Raw genomic sequence first — 20,223 nt, forward strand, 5'->3', positions numbered from 1 at the left:
AAAGGTTTAACAAGTCTGCATGCTCCTGGATGCTCTTAAGAGCATAAGATGCCCTGCTTTCAACAGGCATATTGAAAGCCTGTTGAGCCCAGCATCCTGTTCCACAGTGGCCTGCCGGATGATCATGGGAAGTCCACAAGCAGGATATGGACACAACAGGTCTCACCTAGGCATGGTCCACAGCAACTGGTCTTCTAGCAATGTAGTCAGCAGCAGCCCACTCCCGAAGACTTTTATGTAGCTGCACCAGGACTGCTAGAATGTCAATACCCAAGGCATGTGAAGGCATTCCTATGCTTAAGCAAGCCATACAGCTCAGTTAAGCATTTAGAAACAGTCTAGGTCCTGCTACCATTAGCAAGGGATCAACATGTTAAGAAAGCTATTAAGAATGACACAGTCATTGTGTTATTTACCAATAAAAGATGACTGATTTTTTTTCCAGTTTCCATTTGAGAGGGGAAATCTGTTTTTTTCTTGTGAGACATTTCAACAGGCTTAGCCAGCAAACCCTTGATGCCTTCTGAAAGGCATGTGTCTGTGTGTGTGCATGCATGCGCACATGCACATGTGCACTTCCATGTGTAATCTCAAACACCAGCACTTTAGTAGGTTTACTGTTACCATAATGCTAACACATGCATTCCTTCACAGAATGGAAGGCCTGTAATTCCTAGCATGCCTTGTACCACATAGCACAGGCATGGTGGGAGTTATAAGCCTTTTCTTTGCCTGAACATGCGTAGGGTTGTGGCTTTAGTCCACTTCAGTAAGTTGTAATTTATGCTTTGAATACTACTTCTCCCTTTTTCATGGAAGATAAATTTGCTTTAGGAAATGGGTGATAATAAGTTGACGTACAGTTGTTTCTGTACGTTGAAACAACTTGCTTTCAATAAGTTGACACTGATGTACACCAGACAACAAATATCTCTTATTTTGAATTGATATTATTTTACAGAATGTGTTTTCACATTTCTGAAAATCCCATTTCTGAACTATATTGGAATTAGAATCTTCAAATCTTTGATGCCCTCTTTCTTTCTCTGTTTTCCTATTTTTTATGCATCACTAACACCCATTTAGTTTCTCACTTATTCAGGACTCCCAAAGCCCAGTGAAGAGTGCCACTTCCCCATTTAGAAATCCTATATATTAACAGGGAACTCATTCTCCAAGTGTGGATGCATATGTAATCAGAATCATCTATCCATGAGAGAGAGAGATTGTCAGGTTGAGATAAATACCATATTTGTCAGGACTACAACAAAACTTGGGGAGAATCCTATACAGGAAAACCCCAAAACTTCCTGACGAGGACAGCATACTGAGTGCCCATGGAATCCTGACTATTTGTGGCAAGGGACAGAAAAATGGGAGAAGAGCGATGGAGAAAAGGGGCATGCCTGGCTGACTGGAACACTGAAAGGGGACATGCCACACTGCAACATTTTGTGGCCTGTCCCACTGGTCAGTTCCCTAACACAAGATGGAGTCCTGTTCTAAAGAACGAGACTAGTCTTTTTGTGGTGCCACTTCCTTACTCCATTCCTTATATCCATATCAACACATTCCCATTCTTCCACAGAAGGAGAACTAGAAGCTGAATGGCTGCAAGATGTAGGTCTGTCTACATTAATATCAGGATCTGAAGAGGAGGATGGAGAGGCATTACTATCCACCCTGACCCGAACTCAAGCAGCTGCTGTGCAGAAGAGATATAACACTTACACGCAAACCCTGAGGAAGAAAAATAAGCACACAGTCAGGGATGTGCGTGAGATCTTTGGCATCAATGACACTTCAGTAAGTAGACTATTTAGTGCTTTGGACATACACACTTTGAAATATACACTTGTTATTGTGGTTACTCACTCATGATATCTCAAGGGTTTAGTCTAAAAGAGCTTCTGAGTACACAGGTGTGCACAGAGACATTAAGAACGTGTACCAAGGTGTGCTGAAAAGCAGAATTCTCCAACCCCCATGCAGCAAATAAATTAATTACTGTATGTAAATATGCATTTTTCCTTTTGATTTGCAAAGTTTGTTTCTTCTTGTTATGAGGACAGCCATGGTCATGGAAGTCTCTCTCCCTTTTGGCAATTGAAAATCTGAGTCTCGCTGTAAGCTTCAGAGATGTCACTTGATATTGACCATGCAGACTTGATATTGACCATGATCTATGACAAACTTGTTGGTGAGGGATTGCCTGGATTGATCTGACTGCCCCATTTATGAAGTTAAGTTAAGTTGTTCCAATAGTTTAGGACTTGGGACTTGACTCCTTTTGCCAAGTGAAAGCACATAATGGAGAATATGCTATATTTACAGGTACAAAAAGGGTACCAAGTTGCCTAGTTCTCTATATTATATCTTGTAGGGATAGGTTACAAGATATAATATATTTAGAATCAAACTGTTGAAATAAATGGGTCAAGTCAGTCTATTTGATGGACCTATTTTAAGTAAAACCAAGTCTGCATTCAGTCCAGACTTCCTAATAAGTGTGTGTGTATTTGTGTGTGTGTGTGTGTGTGTGTGTGTGTGAGAGAGAGAGAGAGAGAGGGAGGGAGGGAGGGAGGGAGGGAGGGAGGGAGAGAGATTTCTCCATTAGTTAAATAAATTTTTAATGACAATTGCATTTCATTATCTCTAGTGACTTATTACTACAGTTAAGTGGCCAACATTTTCTTTCCTTAATAATGCCTAACCTACTCCTAGATCAGTTTTGAGCACTCTCATTAAGTTATTTATTTATTTTATTTGAAATATTTATATGCTGTCCTGTTGCGAAAGCCTCAGGACGTCTCACATAGATAAAATACAATAAAATATAACATAAATAAAATTATCAACCAACACTGGCTGCAATAAAAACATATAGGTCATGATATTAAAATCGTTATATGTTTTTCGGCGCCAGGCAGACCTCTTTGGGGAGTGCATTCCATAGGCGGGGCGCCACCGCAGAGAAAGCCTTCCTCCAGGTACTTTGCCTCCTAATATCTTTCCTGGAGGGTTCCCAGAGGAGGGCCTCTGCTGCCGATCTCAGGGGACGGGAAGGCAAATATGGAAGAAAGTGTTCCTTTAGGTATCCAGGTCCCAAGCTGTTAAGGGCTTTATAGGTAATGACCATCACCTTGAATTGAGCCCGGACTTCGATGGGAAGCCAGTGAAGCTGATAGAGGACTGGGGTTATATGAGAATAACGCCCAATAAGTTACTGTCATGCACCAATGTAACTCTGTAGATACTGCCTAGTTCATGTTTTTATTGTTGTTCGTTAAATGTGTAAAAGAATGTTCTCCTAGTCCCTGGAATCTGGGAAGACAAACTTAGCTTTTAGAATGTCCATCTAATAGTAGAGAGGTTATTATGCTGGTATTTACAGTTTCATGTTCAAAATAAAGAGCTATAAAAATAGACTAATATGTTCACCTTGACTATTTTTCCTCCAGTTCAAATTTTCTTTTCCTATTGGAAATTCCTGTACACATTATGTTGTCCAACAATGAAGACAGATTTAGCATCAGTTGTATCATGATATAAAGAAGAATCAAAGATGCAAATATTTTGCCTGATGGCCTGTTCAATGCTAGATAATTTTATTTCCTGTTATCATGCCAGTAACTTACTGATTTCCAGCGCTAACTCAAATAACATGACACTCTAAGGCTAAAAATAGGCATAGCTATGACGGTACAGTTCAGCACGGCCTCAGATTCCTCTGCAAAGGAAATGTGGCAAGTCATGACCTGCTGAGTGTCTGCTATATTCAATATTATTAGCAGGTTCCAAATATATCAGGCATGTGGATACCTAGTCATGGAAAAAGATTATTCTATAATGAGGTAACAACAAGAACAACAGCTTGAACTGGCATTAACTTCCGTGCTATTTACTTAATGCTTCCAACATATCTCACCTATGTCCATATTTTTGCTACATAACATTTTTTATTTTTTATCTTTTTAATTTTTTTTGATTGGGATATCACTTGCATCTTTGGCCCATTCAGTCATTAAAGCACAGTTGGCTGAATCTGGGCCTGCTTTGTAATCAGTTTTTGTTTTTCTTTACCTTTAATTAGACATCAAACCACAGCATGCCTTTGCACACTGCAAAGAAAAGAAAGAATAAATGACACAAGATTTCTTCACAGTAAACTACAGAGAACAAAATAAACTAAGCATAAACTTTGCCTATATTACAGTTTTGTATCAGAGTTAAATTATTCATTTGCTTCCTGTCTTCCAGACTACGTTCGAGGCCATACCAGTATCACCTGTTACAACCAATGGTATCCAACTTCCTGTGCAAAAACCAGGTTGGAAAATGGTCAGCTGTGAGTACCTACTAATACATAACTTGATTCTGTAAAACAAATAAAGGAGAGAGTTTTGTCCATCACAGCAGTGTCATGTTTACATTTAAATACTCTGTGGGAGATGCCCTCTATCCTAGGTCAATCCCATTACCTCTACCTCTAATTTGTGGGGAAGTGAAATGGCACCCAGTTCAGTCCAACCTACTATAAACTAAGATGGTCCTCTAGATGTTTTAGCCTACAACTCCCATTAGACCTTGCTAGCATAGCCTGTTGTGAAGGACCATGGGACTGTAGGCCAAAACATCTGGAGGGTAACAGGTTGCCTGCCCCTGCTTTCTAGCTATCTGTCAGAAATCTGGCTTTGTATCACAATAGTAAGAGTAACAGTAACTGCCACTCCACCAGCTCACCGTTCTTACAATGCATTGCTCCTCTGTCAGAAGCTAGGGTGATAACACATTTTCTCCTCATTCTATTAACACTTTCATCTTCTTCCTTGGTTTTACATGCAAGACATATAAATACATTCAGTTTTCCCTCACGAAAACACAATGCTTTCACAGGCTGCAATATGATACATTAAATTAGCTTAGAGTAAGTTGCACTGAACTCATTGCAATGTGCTTTTGGATAGGTATCTATGGGATTGCTCTGTATTGGCAAGATACTAGTGCCATTATTGGACCAAGTTTAGTGCACAGGAAGCTATGTTTTCCAGGCATTCCCATCATCACTACTCACTCTTTTGAACATATGTGGCTCTAGACCCATCAAGAACTCAGCAGTGAGGGAAAATGTTCTGACTCTTTGACATGCACAAAAAGGGACACCTCATGTTCCCCACTGTTTCCTTGGTGGAAGATACTAAGTAACTTGATCAGGAACTCAATAAATAGCCTAATCATGTGAATGGCAAAGTTACTTCCATTTACAGGTAGTTCTCTCTGTAGGCAACTGGTGATATTTTAAAAGTCTGCTAGTTGTACCCTTTCTCCCAATGTCTGGTTATGTCTCTCTCAGTGATTTCTCTGCAAAAACTATAGCATTCATGCAAAATCTTCCTTACTTTCAGCTAGCAACTATCTAGAATGTGAATTCGATAAAGACAGTCAGCTGATGAAAGAAGAGCTATCCTTTGAAGCTCCGTTCTCAGAATCAATCACGGAGATTCCAAAGCACAGGGAATGGCATAAAAATCCAAGATTAAAAAAGGAAGAATCTCTTTTGCCTGTAAGTTTAAGCGCACATGTATGCACTATTTATTTAGTCCCTCAGTTAACATCTTCTTTGGAGATGAATGGCCATTTACATAGATATATGACAATACCTTGTTCTTGCTAGACTTGTTTACTATTCAAACTTATTTGCCATTAGTCATGGAAAGATACTAGGTGAACAGCCAGCCAGCAAGCTGCACTGTAGAAGCAACCAGAATTACACAATATGTAACTTGCATTGCATATCTCCAGTATTTTCATGTTGGAACAAAAAAATAATAATAATACCTCTGACAGAAGGAGACCTCAGTGAAAAATTACCAAGGAGATTTTCATTTACTCCTTCCCTGAGGCCACTTCCCCCACAAATATTTTTTGAAATATCTAAGAAAGCCAAAATGCTGTACAAAAAATTGTTTTGATATCAGCAAATGTGGCTCAAAATTAAAACATGTCCCAATGATTTTGGTACCCTCAGAGATCCTCAAAGCCTGACATTGCTTCATGAATTCATGACAATATAAGCAATAGAAAGTTATGAGGAAAGAACCCTATAGTATCAATTTTATTTTTATACTTTAAAAAACTTTAAAGGGAATGTATATAAAAATGAATCACCCTGACAAGCTGTGTGCCTGCTCTACTGTGGTTATCTCCAAATAGATTCAAAATAGTTTTATTTATCAAAATAATGCATGAATTTAGTAGTTAGTGGGTTTCTTTGATCCTCAGTATCAGTACGACCTTGAATAATACACACATAACAGCATATTTTCAGCATGTCTCTTAATTAAAGCTATTAGACCAGGAGTCCCTAACACAGCCATGGTGCCCACCAATGATGTCTCAGTGGCACTTGCAAGGAAGCCCCAACAGATCTTTAAAGAATTATTATCGCCATTCTTAATATATTACATGGGTTTATATGAAATGTGTACAACTTTCCAGCAGTTATACATAAGCTTCAATAAAAGATCAAATATCCAAATATGAATCCAGTTGGTGGTGGCTATATGCCAACTGTTCTAATACTGAACGTGTTGTAAGGTCCTTGGTTCACTGCATTACAGAATATAGGTATTTATCCTTCCAGTGTTGTAATATCAGTATTCTAGCTGTTGTAAGAGTGCAGATGATCCATTTGTGCTGACCTTTTGTTGCTTTTGATGAAGTAAGTGAATAATTTAAAGCAGTGTGTACATTTGTGAATATTAATGATTGTTGCAGTTACACATAACTTAGTTACACACAAATAACCATCTTCATAAAAGAAGCAACCACTAGTAAAAACATATGTTTAAAAGAAGCATTAGCTGTACTGTACTGTCAATAAATAGTTGAATTAGATACTAACTTATTAAAGAGCTATTGTGGTCATTAGTAGAAGCAAAATATTTTTTTTGGCGGGGGGTAGGGCAGAGTAAGACTCTGTCTATGGACAATAGACATTATAGACAGACACCAAAGTGGTGCTTACACATGTTGCAGTGAAACCCAAAGCAGTTTCATAAATTCCTAAATTTCCCCACAGGTCCACAAAGGGTGGAGATATGTGCATTAGACATTCCTAAACAGGCATTTATCTGCACATATATAAACTGGTATTCATATTAAATTACTTCAGAGGTGTTTGTATTATGGATGAGCACAAAATCAAGTAGGTCTTTAATCCATAGAATTTACACTCTCATGGGCTTTTTCATATGAATCTATATAATTAAAATGACACTGAGTGATCTTCCCAAGTTTATGCATATGTTCTCTGTGGAACACATATCTGCCCTAGTCTATGAAATTTGTACAGAAAGCATTATCATATATATTCTTCCATGTGAGCTCCATAATTAGACAATGTGGCAGTTATTTCCCCCCATGCTGCATATTAATGTATGTTTGGTTTAATGAGCAAGGTATTTAAGTCATCCCTATGCAAATTTACATAGAAATAACAGAAAGACTCTGTGGAGTTAGGGATGTGTGTACAACTGCTTCCAAAGCCCAACTGGTTTGTTCCAACCAAGGCAAGAGTTGAAGGTATTGCTTTTTCCATTGAAAGTAATACTGCATGTAGGCTAGATATAGGGTCGTCTTGAAGAAGCAGCTAAGGTATGAATATAATAGTTCACCTTTGCTCCATACCAAACCTGGAACACCCTGTTTCAGGTATCTGCTGCCCAGAGCACTACCAGCTGTAGACATATGCTCACAGATGCCAGTGGAGCGTTCTCTCCACCTGGCAATCCCCACTACATCCCAAAACCTGCTGGACAGCCACACAAGGCCATTCAGACTGCTCTGTGAGAACTTTTCTACATGAGGTGGTTTTCTGGCTGGGAATCCTATGCTATCTACTTTTGGTTTAATTGCAGACATGAGATCCAAATGCTACACAAGAAGCATGCTCTTTCCTGCTGTCCTATTAAATAGCCTCTAAGTGGCATTGTGGCGCAGCAGAATAGCATAAATACACAAGAAGAAATCGCACTTCCCTTCACTTGGCAAAATAAATACCAGATTTTCTCTGCCGTAAAAACAAACCAAAAAATCCTTCTGCAAAAGTGCTGGTTTGACTCAGAAGTGAAGCTGGATGCTCAAGGCTTCATGTACAGAACCCATAAATAACTATAAGTAGGGAATGAGAAGCACACAGTGAATGTTTTGTGTAGAAAATCCTAAGTCTCACTAGCTATAATGGGCCTTTCTCTATAGCATTTTCTATATGCTATAATGGGCCTTTCTGGATTCCATGGAAACCTAGAATTCTGCAAAAGGTCTCTGGGGTTCTGTGAGACATCATGATAGATTTACAAGTATATAGGTATACAAAATAGGCATCATGTTTCACATTCATACATGTGAGTTTACGATAGAAAGCAATATAGTATAAACACACAGGAGTTATTTCCTGAGGAATCCTTCCACTCACCCTGGTCGCCCAGGAGATAGGGGGCCGGAGAAAGTCCCTGCCCATGCAAGAAGGGGCCAGGGTGGGAAGTGTGCCCACATCAGTCTCATGGGAGGTGGTACAGTGCTGAGTTGGTGTGCTTGGCATTAAACAACCAGCGGCAGCCCTTATTTCACACCCTCCTTTCATCATGTGCATCCTTTGCAATTTACAAATGGGGTCTGGCCACCGATGTGGACTGGGGAGAAATGGACTCCAGTCAGTGTGCAGAAGCGGTGGGCCACTGGTGAAGCCACCATGGGCAGGCATGGTCTATCTCTATGGCAGATGCTGAGACACAAAAGAGGAAGAGGCTGCTACCTTCAAGCCTGGCTGGTGAATCCTATACACAGGCAGATCAGGCAGGGCCTTTCTCCCTTAATCTGAGAAGCAGTTCTTACGGGAAGGGTGGCATGTCACATTAATAAAATAAGAGCAACAATAATAATCTAAATTAAATTCAATTTTGTGATACTTCTGAGTGATTGTGCATTGGTTGGACTGAGGGTCCCACAGACTTTGGAAGGTCCTATAAATTCCCCTTCCCTAACTTATGCCCAAAGTTCAACCCAGAGTTAAGTCCTTCTGTAGCAAAAAAAAAAAAAAAAAAAAAAAAAAAAGCACAGTTTTCACAATAAAGAAGTAATTTCATTCCTTATTTTAGTTTTATTAAACACACTATTTAGCAAATATTGTTGTTCGTGTTGCATTGATTTAGTTTATGGTTTCTTGTAACTGTACCATTCAACATTGTCAATAATTTTCTATGCTGTAAATTACAACCTTATTTGCGTTAAATCTAGAACCAATCTTTGTAAGAATTTTTATGCAGGGGTTCCCTGAGACATGAAAATTACTGTAAGCAATAATTATTCTGAGGTAAAAGTGTTAAAAAGGATGATCTAGTGTATGATTTGTTTGTTCATAGCCTGAGGTTTTGAAGCCCTTGCTTTTTAACATACAGTAGCTTTTACTCAAGTTTATTTAAACTTATATGCTTATATGAAAAATTTAATTTCACATGCATACATAAGCAGTAACTTCTCAAATCTTTTCATTAACCTTATTCTTTATAATATATTATAGAACTTCACAATTAGAAAAAGCCGTTTTGGACTGACTGAAGTTGGAGATTTGTCTCTTGATGACATGAAGAAAATTCGCTATCTCGCTCTGATTGAGCTAACAGCCTTCTACGATGCTTTAGGAATAGAGCTGAAGAGGAACCGGACAGAAAGGGTCAAAGGACGAGGTAAGTCCTATGATCACATGTCATAACAACGGACTAATGACTTTCAGTATTAAGTGAATCAGTGCTCATCATTTGTATTTCTCTTTCTGAAGAAAATGGTCTTTTTGGCGTTCCATTAGCAGTGCTGCTAGAAAATGATCAGAAGAAGAGTCCTGGAATAAAAGTCCCTCTCATCTTTCAGAAAGTGAGTCCAATACAAATACTTAGAAAAGACAACACATATGAATGGTCACACAGTTTTCCATTTGAACAGAGCTGGCAATATTCCTGTTCTGAGGCTAGAAAGAAGTAACCTCCAGTTGATTGACTCTTCATAAAATCAATTTTATATGTTTAGAAAAATAGAGATAATGAAAAGGATAATCATAGCAACACTGTTTTTAAATTTCACTGATATCCAAGAGACAGCTTACTTATTATGAGTTTATAAAGAAGTGCAGTGGTTTTTTTGTCCAAATGTTCTTCAACAATTCCTTGAATGTTTCAGTGAGCATGGCCCTCTAAATTTACCTTCAAATTTCATTTTAGGCCATGATAAGGAACGAAATCCAGAAAATATGATGGTATAAGTAATGCTTTCATAGATTAGAAAGGAGAACCAGATGGTCTCTTGGGTCTCTCACAGTTCTGTTCTATTATGTTACTTCAAAATCAGGTTCCAGGCATACAGGAAGACATATTGATAAGAAAACATTGGACACAGTCTAGCCCTTAGACATAAGAGTGACTCCTGCCTTGTTTAGTTGATGCAACCAAACAGAGAATACCATGTTCCTAATGTTGCCCCCATTGACCCTGCACTCTCAGACAAATACATAGAGGGTTTCTACTTTTCCATTGAGCAGGAGTCAATGTCTCCAGAAGGTCAAAGACCCTGAAAAATTAGAGTACCCAGTCATTCGGCACCTTCAAGAGAACACAAAAGAAGTCTTCACAGCTTAATTGGAGAAACTGGTCTCTCAAGGCACTGCTTGGAGTAGGCCAGCAGAGGCAGCCAGGTGCCACTTTGATATAACTTGTGACTTAACAACCAAATAGTGCTGTATTTTGGCCTGACCATTATGTGTTTGTAGGAGCCAGTTGTTGAAAACATTCTATATGATTTATTCTTGTACTGACAAACTCCGTGTAAGTTATCTCTTGTCTTTTGTGGTATAGCTGTTACTCAAACTTGAGGAAACAGGTTTGGAAACAGAAGGAATTCTTCGAGTGCCTGGATCTGCCTCAAGAGTTAAGGTACTTAGACGAACTTTGCAGATTTTACAAACCAGTAATACTTTTCTGCAGCCAAGAAATTAAAGGACGCTTGCTCCTGGGGAGGAAAGCTGTGGCAAATCTAGACAGCATACTAAAAAGCAGAGACATCACCCTGCCAACAAAAGTGCATATAGTCAAGGCTATGGTTTTCCCAGTTGCAATGTATGGCTGTGAAAGCTGGACCATAAGGAAGGCTGAGCGCCAAAGGATTGAGGCCTTTGAATTGTGGTGCTAGAGGAGACTCCTGCGAGTCCCTTGGACCGCAAGGCGATCAAACCGGTCAGTCCTAGAGGAGATCAACCCTGGCTGCTCTTTAGAAGGCCATATACTGAAGATGAAACCCAAATACTCTGGCCACCTGATGAGAAGGAAGGACTCCCTGGAGAAGAGTCTAATGCTGGGAACAATAGATGGCAAAAGAAGAAGAGGATGGCAGAGGATGAGGTGGTTAGATGGGGTCACTGAGGTGGTTGGTGTGAGCTTGGGTGGACTCCGGGAGATGGTGGAGGACAGGAAGGCCTGGAGGAGTGTTGTCCATGGGGTCACGATGAGTTGGACATGACTTTGCGACTAATAATAACAACAATGCTTTTCTAGTCAAAATGTGGCCTATGGGTAAACTATATATGAGCATCTTTTTCACATGCGTTAACAATATAGCATATTTATGAATAGTATTTTTAATTTTCTGAGCACCAGCTGAAGCACTGCAAACAAAGTAACATCACCAGACTTGGGGTAATCCCAGTGTTCACTTTTCAGCATAATACTTTCTGCATTAGGTTGTATAGACCGTTAGATGTTGTCGTACTTGTTTTGGAACTATTTATGATTCTGAGTCCCAGGCAATACTTTGTGATGTGTGTTACCATGCTAGACTTTCCTGTATTGATGGGGAAAGCTGGGGATCCACATGAAAGATGTAATGTTTTTAATTTGCAGTTACTGGATCATTGAAGTCTAAATAACAGCCAGTAAGGGGCAGCAGGAAAAGGCTTTCCCCCCTAACCTGATCCAGATTTTACTACTCACTGCCTTCATTTATTATGTTGATATTAGGACTTGAAAGCATTCCAATTGTTTTTAAAAATGCAAATGGATCTAATTAAAGCATACTTTGAATGTAACAAATGTATATAATATGGTGCAAGTCTTCCTCTTTTCTTAATGTCTGATCTTATGCATAAAATGGTAATATGGTTATGTTCCTTCATGGCCACATGAGATGTGCAGATGGGACTATAAAACTGTGAAGGCAGATGGCAGAGACCTTGTTTTTCGAGTGATGCTAATAGTATCCATTCACATACTTTTATTTCCTTTAAAGTCACTCACTTGAAGTCCTCCCCTTATGATCTACATTCAGGACCACAGCATGAATGTGCAAAGCTATATCTGCGTAGGAGCTTCCTACACTTCCAGATTGTCATTCTGCAGCAACAGGGATGGAGAACACCCAGCCTCTGGGGCTCTCTAAGCCACCCCGCAAAGCCTCTACCAGTGGAGATGCCTCTCTTTAAAAACCTGGTCCCTCTTCTCTTTGATCTGCCTTTTCCCTGATTTTCCTCAGTGTTTTGTAGAAGGGATTGAATGGCAGTACTGAAATTCAGAAAGATATGCATACATTTGATATTTATTAAACTATTTGATATTAAATTATTATAATTTATTAAATTATTTGATATTTATTGAACCTTGATATTTCAAGGTTTACCTTTTAAAATCCAATAGCAAGATTATGCACTTTTACTCTAGTAACTGCTTCGTTGAAAAAAATTACATTGTGCCCAAACAGGATGTAAAAGCTAAAAGGTAGCATTCGCTTTATTAATAGTCATTTGTATTTATTCATTTTTGTCTTGTCTCATAGAGTCTTCGCCAAGAAATTGAAGCAAAATTTGATGATGATTCCTTTGACTGGGATCAGGTACGCAACAATGATGCAGCAGGACTGCTAAAGATGTTTTTACGAGAACTTCCCAGTCCCCTTTTCACTGTGGAATATCTGCCTGCTTTCATCACATTAGTAGAAAGTAAGTAGAGGGCAATCAGCCTTCTATTTAGTATCTGCTTCTTAATCCAGTGACTTGACTGTCTTTACACAATTCTGAAATATACAGAATAATCACTTTTGACTTGAATACTTAGTAGCCTATTGTCTCCCAAGTGTAAATGGCTGCAGTTCAGAGCAAATTTGGTTTCACTTTGGACATGCCTTCCCTAAGCCAGTCTTCTTGCATTTGCTACGCAAGGTATTTTCTACAGACAGGGTAGAGAAAGAGCTAGTCTTACATGTAAACACTCGCGCTTGCATTGACTTAAGAGATGGTTTGGGAACCAGTGAGGAAGCAAATAGCAGCTTTGAAGAAAACTAGCACCTTCAGGGAGCAATTTGCTTTCGGAAAACAGCATTGAGAATTTATAACTCAGAAAAAGAAAAGATGAAGCTTAGGGCAAAGATTGCAAACTTTAAGGAGTATTACATACCAGAGAGAGAGAGAATGAGAGAGGGGTCAGAGAGATCTTTGAAAGGTTATGAATTGCTGTGAGCCACCCATTGAGCTTTGGCTATTCTGCCATGTAGAAATGAATAAAAACAACAAGAAGAGGCAGAGACTGAGTCAGGTTTACTTTTAGCAAGTAAGGCTTCTGCAGGTCCTGAGGAACCAAGGACCTTCATTAACCAAGTGCAAAAGCTGTTCTTGGATTGTTATCCCTAAGTAGGAGCCATGTTTTGACACAGGAGGTAAGGTTACCCACCCGCCTCCCAGTAAAAAGCTTCTATGGAATTGTGCCAGTCTCCAAAACTATTTACACAGGAAGCTAGCTCTGAACTGAATGTTAGAATGGGAATCCCAAGAGTGTGGACTAGACTGAAGATGACCAGTGCTAGCTGAGCATTTTCCTCTGTGCATTTGGAAATGTCAGAGCAGTCAGGAATATGAGTTTTTTACCTAAACATGCATAACCCTAACCCTAAACCTAACAACAGTGTGGCTAGCCATTATTTTTTATAGGCCATGTTCTAGCAATGTTGTTCTTAAAGTGAGGAGGAAAGGAAAAATAAAATGGCATATTATTATTTTGCAGGGAAACATAAATACTTTTATACTTTAAACATTGTCTCTGTACACTCAGCGGATGTACCATAAGCTCCTGAATACAGGCAAATGATGAACTTCAATCTGCCATAGTATGCAGTAGAACTGCCATATATGTATAGAGTTGAGTTTGATGGTGGAAAAAGATCAAGAGAGAAATAAATGGGTAACTGGGGTCTATACAATATTAGACCATGTGACAGGAAAAATGAATTACTTGAAAATGGATTACTTTGTGTTAACTTGAGATGGAGCTATACTGTGTTATACAGAAGATTGCTTTGAACTAAAAGGCAAGCTTCCTGAGACATCAAAAGAGAACTGATTGGCATCCCCCAATGAAGGATGGCCTGCTTTTGACCTGGAGGATAAGCTATGCAAAGAATGTGCCCCTGAGGACAAGACTCACTTCTAACGGACTTGCTCCTTTGAAAGCCCTAACAAATGTATTCTTTGTGCAACTGATGCAAGATCCAGCTGACCAAGTGTGTATGTAAGACATGTCAAGAAGAGAAAGGGTAAAAATGGCCCAATCCTAGGCATGTTTACTCAAAAGTTAACTTCTCTCAAAAAAGTGTGTGCATGGGACTGAAGACTTGAACATAATGCTGGCCAGAGCAATGAGAGGAACTTGAGCATTAGACTTCAGCATAAAGAAATTTCCATTAGTAGCACAAAGAAATTAGCATAATTTAGTGAACAGTTGAACTTTAATTCTAATGTGTTATTGCTATATTGTTAATTATTTTTGTGCTGCTTCTCAGTTTGCAAAGTATCATAATGCCTTTATACAATCAAAATGTGAGGATGAAAAAAAATCTGTCTATTCATTTTCTCACACCAAAATTTTAATCATCAGATGACTTTTATCATCTGCCAGCCCACTCTGCTGTCCAACTAGTAGCTGTTGGTGGGCAACTTCAAGACCCATCTGCCTTCTCTTCCTATGGCTCTTACTCTTAAACTAGAGTTGGACTGAACTGAGGGCATCTTCAGAATAGATGGAAGCCCTCTAGCAGCCATTCAGCTAGTTCTATCAAGTCGTGGAGGAAAGGTTTATTGACAAGTATTAGCTATGGTTATAATATTTAACTAGAAGTTCCTTCTTCAATGGCCCTGTAGCTCCGAATGCCAGTTGCCAGAGGGATTACAACAGAAGATCACAATTTGCCTTCATGACCTTCCTGGGCACTTCTCCCAGGCCAATAATGGTGTTTTACTGATGGACTTGTTTGATCCAACATGGCTCTTACAAGACAAATGGCTCCACTTCTAGAAAAGAATTATTCAGTATCTTACACAGAGTATTATTAATGTGTCCTAAATACATAAAATTGGATTTTCCTAGTATTTTTAATATAAAAAACAAAACAAAGTAAAACAAAACAGGGTCTCCCTACTTCTTTTGTCCATAGAAATTTCGAAAGTCAAATTGCAGCTGCAGGCTTTGCATCTGCTGATCATGTTGCTTCCTGATGCCAGCAGAGCCACAGCCAAGGTAAGCATACTTTTCAGTAAGGTTGATTGTCTTCATTTGTTGACTTTCAAATAAGCCAATTATGTACAAAGAAAAAAGCAAACTTACAAAAAACAAAAGCAACAAACTTGTCCATTCCTTTTCCTTAATCTCAAAAGGACCTTTTAGAGAAAGCTCATTTGGTAAAGAGAGGACTGGCTGACTCCTATCTTACATCTAATTTTTAAAAACATGTTTAATGCTCTTCAAAAAGAACTTTGAGAGAGCACTCCTATGTAGACATCAGAAAGAGCACTCCCATGTCATAAGTAGGAAGCAGCATGCTAGCAGCTGTTCAGTTTTATAAGTGCCCCAACAGCTGGCATAAAACAGCCCCACCTGTTGCTCACTGAGGTTGAGAAAGCTTTCTGGTGGAAGGGAAAGTGTTCTTGTGGGCTTATCAGCAAAATCTGCATGGTAGGAAATCAGGGATCTAAAGATGGCCTCAGCCACTCCTCCTCTTCTGCACAGGATGATCTTAAGCATCTGAGTTTGGGGACTCACAGCACTGCAAGAGGAGTATATCCTAAGAATATGTTTAATGATGGTACATACAGACCAAACTGGTTCCTTTATAGACAGAATATAACTTGGCTGGCAATTATTTTGCAACCTAATTGATATCAAGCATTTTTTAATGTCAGTATATTTTGTAAGCACTAAGCCAGTGATGCTTAAAGTCATGGAGTGTGTTTCTAGGTATTAACAACAGATATGCTACAACTAAACCCAAAGAAATTTCCAGTCAGAAACACATTGATGTGTTTTTGTGATCCAGTAAGTTAAGTCTGAGTAGCATTCTTTCTGCTAGGCCCTTCTACAGTTCTTGAGGAAGGTGGTTGCTAATGAAAGGAAAAACAAAATGACTTTATGGAATGTTTCCATGATTGTTGCCCCAAACCTCTTCATCTACAAAGGCAAACGTGCAAACCAAGAAGAGATGCTAGCAGCAGCCAGTACAGCACATGTTGTGAGACTTTTGATCAAATACCAGGATATCCTGTGGATGGTATGTAAAGATATTGATTCATTCTTCTTATGCTACTGTCAAATAGGATAAGCGCATTGTACTGGTAAGACTCTTGTGCCTTGAACAGCTCATTGCCAGATGGAAAATCAACAGGTGTATCTTTTCCTGACATGGAAACTCAGGAACACTGGGATGTCTCTGCCTGTGTTTCAGCTCTTAAAGGGACAGAAGCCCTGCAAAAAGGTGGCTGTGTTAAAAGTTAAATGTTGCTGCATGCAGTGACAAAATAAATCCAAGAGAGTGTTGTTAATGTTTAAAATGGATTTTATTTAATTGGAAAGAATTCTGCTGTTTGTACAGTATGGAAGCTGTTTGAAGTAATTCTTTCCAGAACAGCTGTTTCAAAATCATATTTTATAAATATTAACTTAAGATATGAATATATTTCCTTTAAGGCATAACTTACAGCTTTTCCAAACCATTTCTTCTGCTTTGTAGCAATATATTGATATAAATAATTAAACCTAATTTTCTGTAAGCTTTTCTCCATCTACCAGATGACCACAGCTTCCCTGCTTGTTTTATGTGGTAATTGTTCCATAGTTAAAGAAACAGAAGAGCCACAATCAGATTTCAATGACTTCTGAGGATTATCAAAGCTCTACTTCTGAACATTCAGGCTGTCATGAAAAATTCCCAGAACATAGCCTGGGTGCCATTTCCATGAGAAACTCTGCAGAGTTATTATAAATTTTGTGTCTACCTTGTAGCTTGAAATCTAAGTCAACACATCTTTTCTGTTTTTCCAAATTCGAGTTTCACTTCCAGGGAACTTTCATTCTTATATCCTGAACAAGCCCAGGCTGGAAAATAATTCAGATGCTTGCAGTAATGGTACAATTAGAAAGAGTCTTAATAGCAAAATAAAGATCAGATAGAGATTTATATGATTTTTTGTAAGATTTAAGGAGGGAAAGCCAACTTTGACGAAACACAAGGAAATCTATCCTTATTCAAGCTTTTTTCTCCCTTACTTTACAAGATTAAGCTCACTTTCTTTGTAGAACAAGAGTTGGAAGTCAAGCTGGAAGGATAGTGAGATGCTACCACCTGTGACAAGCAGTTCTATTCAACAGAGTCCAAGTACAACAGCAAAGATTGTGGCTTCATCCACCTAGGTTTAGTTGAGACATTCATCATTGAGGCAGGCACAATTTTGTCCAGTTAGGGAAAATGCTAGGAAGTAATATTGTTGATATTCATCAACTTTCTCTGTAGAGAAGAAAACAGCTAGAAACTATTATGCTACTTCCACAGACTAATGCTGTGATTGATGGGATAATGGAGGAAACACCATTAAGGTTCTCCATGGTTGTTCTCAGTGAATTGTTTCCAAGAATTTTGGAATTTTATGGATTTTCTCAAATAGGATTACTTTCAGGAGGGTACATGCGCACATACAGAAACTTCAAGGAAACCATTTGTCATGCAGTCTTTCTTCCTTCCATTTAGGTCCCAACATTTATGATTTCTCAGGTGAGAAAGATGAATGAGGCCTCAATGAACAATACAAAAAGGCAGCTAATGTTTGACAAGGGTGTGCGAAGACTATTGAGAAGAAAAACTATGGAGCGGGAGAGGCCAGAAAGAACTGAGGTAGTTGTTTCTCTTCTTGCTAATATGAATATTATAGTTTCTAGGAGCCTTTCTAAAAACAAGATATTCCCAAAGTGGTTCACAACAATGAAAGTGAACAGAACATGATAGGAAGCGGGAAAGCTATTATCAGTTAAGAATGGTTTTGAATATCTAGCAGTCATTCTAATATTATGGTAATATGTGCAAACACATCATAGCAAGGAAAAGTATTTAGAATATATAAACTACTATGCATTTTCTTGGAGCAAATAAATTAAAACTACAAAGGTTCTATGAGTTAGCACTTCTACAAAAGAGACATACTGAGGTGAGTTAGGTTGTAAGCTAGCAAATGGTATGTCATTCTATATAGTGCTTGGTTGTTGTAAACATTCTACCTTTGGTTTTTGGTTTTGGTTTGGGAAGGGGTTGGTAGTGTGTTTTGCCAATGACATCTGGCATTTATGTATTTTTTTTACAATTATTTGCATCATACCATTTAATACACCCCATTGAATTGCTGAGATTTGTGCTTTAAAGAAAACAAATCATATGCATAGCTACAGCCCATGGTATTGGTATCATGATATAGATGCATACATTTCTTGGCACTTGGAAACTCTTGTTTATCTTGATTTCTCCAGTCTGACATACCCGAAGGGGTGATAAGAGTTCATGCACCACTGCATTCAAAGGTTTCTATGGCAATTCAGCTGAATAATCAAACAAAAGCCAAAGATATTCTGGCACGATTTTACTGTGAAAACAGGTGAGTCAAATCAGGTTGGGGAAGGTTTTAGTTAAGAAATTAGATTCTGTATACTATGTTTATATTAGTTAATTTCAGTTTGACTTAATTCCCTGAGGAACAAAGAAGGTTTGAGTTTATTGTTCCTGTCTGGCCCAAGTGATTTTTTTATCTATGTAATGGTGTACAAGCCAAAGGTTAACATGGGCTCATGTGAAGTGGGACTTAGCAATGCACATTGCTTAATCCCAGGCATAGAGGAACATCCGATCTGTATTGACTTTAGGAGCAGAATAGCAGACCAAAAGCAGGATGAAGTAATAAAATAACTACTCTATTGTTGGCCAAAATCATGTCACATGAATCAGGCCTCCCTCATCAATGTATTTGTTGCACTGAATTTAAAAATGAGATCAGACTGGCGTTAGGCCTAGGTAGATCTGTCTAGCAAGCTGTGCAGAGAGGCAGTGTCACTTGAAGTTCATCTGATACACAGCAATCCTGAAGGGAATAGGGTAAGAGATCTGTGGTGATTGGCCTGCCTGGACAGAGGGTCCTTCCAAGGGCTAATGTCCAGGTCATGAATGAATTCTACTGCATTCTATTGCCTCTGTGATACCATCATATGAGTCATAGAATTTCTGCATGAACCTTTATGCTGGCATCATGCAATGTATGTTAACCAATTAGAAAAAGGAATATATACAATATGTGTGTCAAGGAATTCTACTAAATGTTAAACCAAGTAACTGGAGAATTTTGAAAAATGCACAGCCAAACTTTACAAAATGCGTAACATGAAATCCTATTCAGTTTGCAAATTGTCACAAGTTTGCACAGAATTAAACTTATTTAACTGTAAAATATGCCACTCTGTTGCTACTAAAAGTTAAAAATACAGTTGATTCTACAGGGAAGACTATAATCTGAATTAAAAAATGGAAATCAGTCTCTGAGAAGAAATCCTGTTTAAATACAATTGAAATAAGGTCTTTTACGTAAGGTTCACGTACTTTTTCTAGGATTGGTGCTAGCATAAAATAAATATAGCAGTATAATGGTTGTATCTGATATGGATGTTCTAGAGGAATAATCCCTTAATATTTATTATATATTTCAATCTGTAGCCATGGATCATCAGACAAGACAAAAATGCAGATCCAAAGTTTACATGAAATCGGAGGGAATATAGGTAAACATTCATTGAATGTTCAAATGTTTTTATTTATATCTGTTCGAGCTGTGAA

General features: G+C 38.5%; 1 protein-coding gene across 2 annotated transcripts in view; it reads left to right on the top strand.

Moving 5' to 3' along the window:
• The window catches only part of ARHGAP28 (Rho GTPase activating protein 28), a 69,230-nt gene that overhangs the window by 46,503 nt on the left and 2,504 nt on the right, over positions 1 to 20,223 (top strand). For both annotated transcript variants that reach the window (XM_044426314.1, XM_044426316.1), the window contains exons 3-14: positions 1,589 to 1,806; positions 4,261 to 4,348; positions 5,406 to 5,563; positions 9,581 to 9,746; positions 9,839 to 9,930; positions 10,905 to 10,982; positions 12,874 to 13,036; positions 15,520 to 15,602; positions 16,432 to 16,629; positions 18,103 to 18,246; positions 18,873 to 18,997; positions 20,104 to 20,168. In XM_044426314.1, the coding sequence (XP_044282249.1) occupies positions 1,589 to 1,806; positions 4,261 to 4,348; positions 5,406 to 5,563; positions 9,581 to 9,746; positions 9,839 to 9,930; positions 10,905 to 10,982; positions 12,874 to 13,036; positions 15,520 to 15,602; positions 16,432 to 16,629; positions 18,103 to 18,246; positions 18,873 to 18,997; positions 20,104 to 20,168 (1,578 nt within the window). The remainder of the gene's footprint in view (positions 1 to 1,588; positions 1,807 to 4,260; positions 4,349 to 5,405; positions 5,564 to 9,580; positions 9,747 to 9,838; positions 9,931 to 10,904; positions 10,983 to 12,873; positions 13,037 to 15,519; positions 15,603 to 16,431; positions 16,630 to 18,102; positions 18,247 to 18,872; positions 18,998 to 20,103; positions 20,169 to 20,223) is intronic.

The sequence above is a fragment of the Varanus komodoensis genome, unplaced genomic scaffold (assembly GCF_004798865.1).
Source record: "Varanus komodoensis strain SLA01 unplaced genomic scaffold, ASM479886v1 scaffold17, whole genome shotgun sequence".
Lineage (NCBI taxonomy): Eukaryota > Metazoa > Chordata > Lepidosauria > Squamata > Varanidae > Varanus > Varanus komodoensis.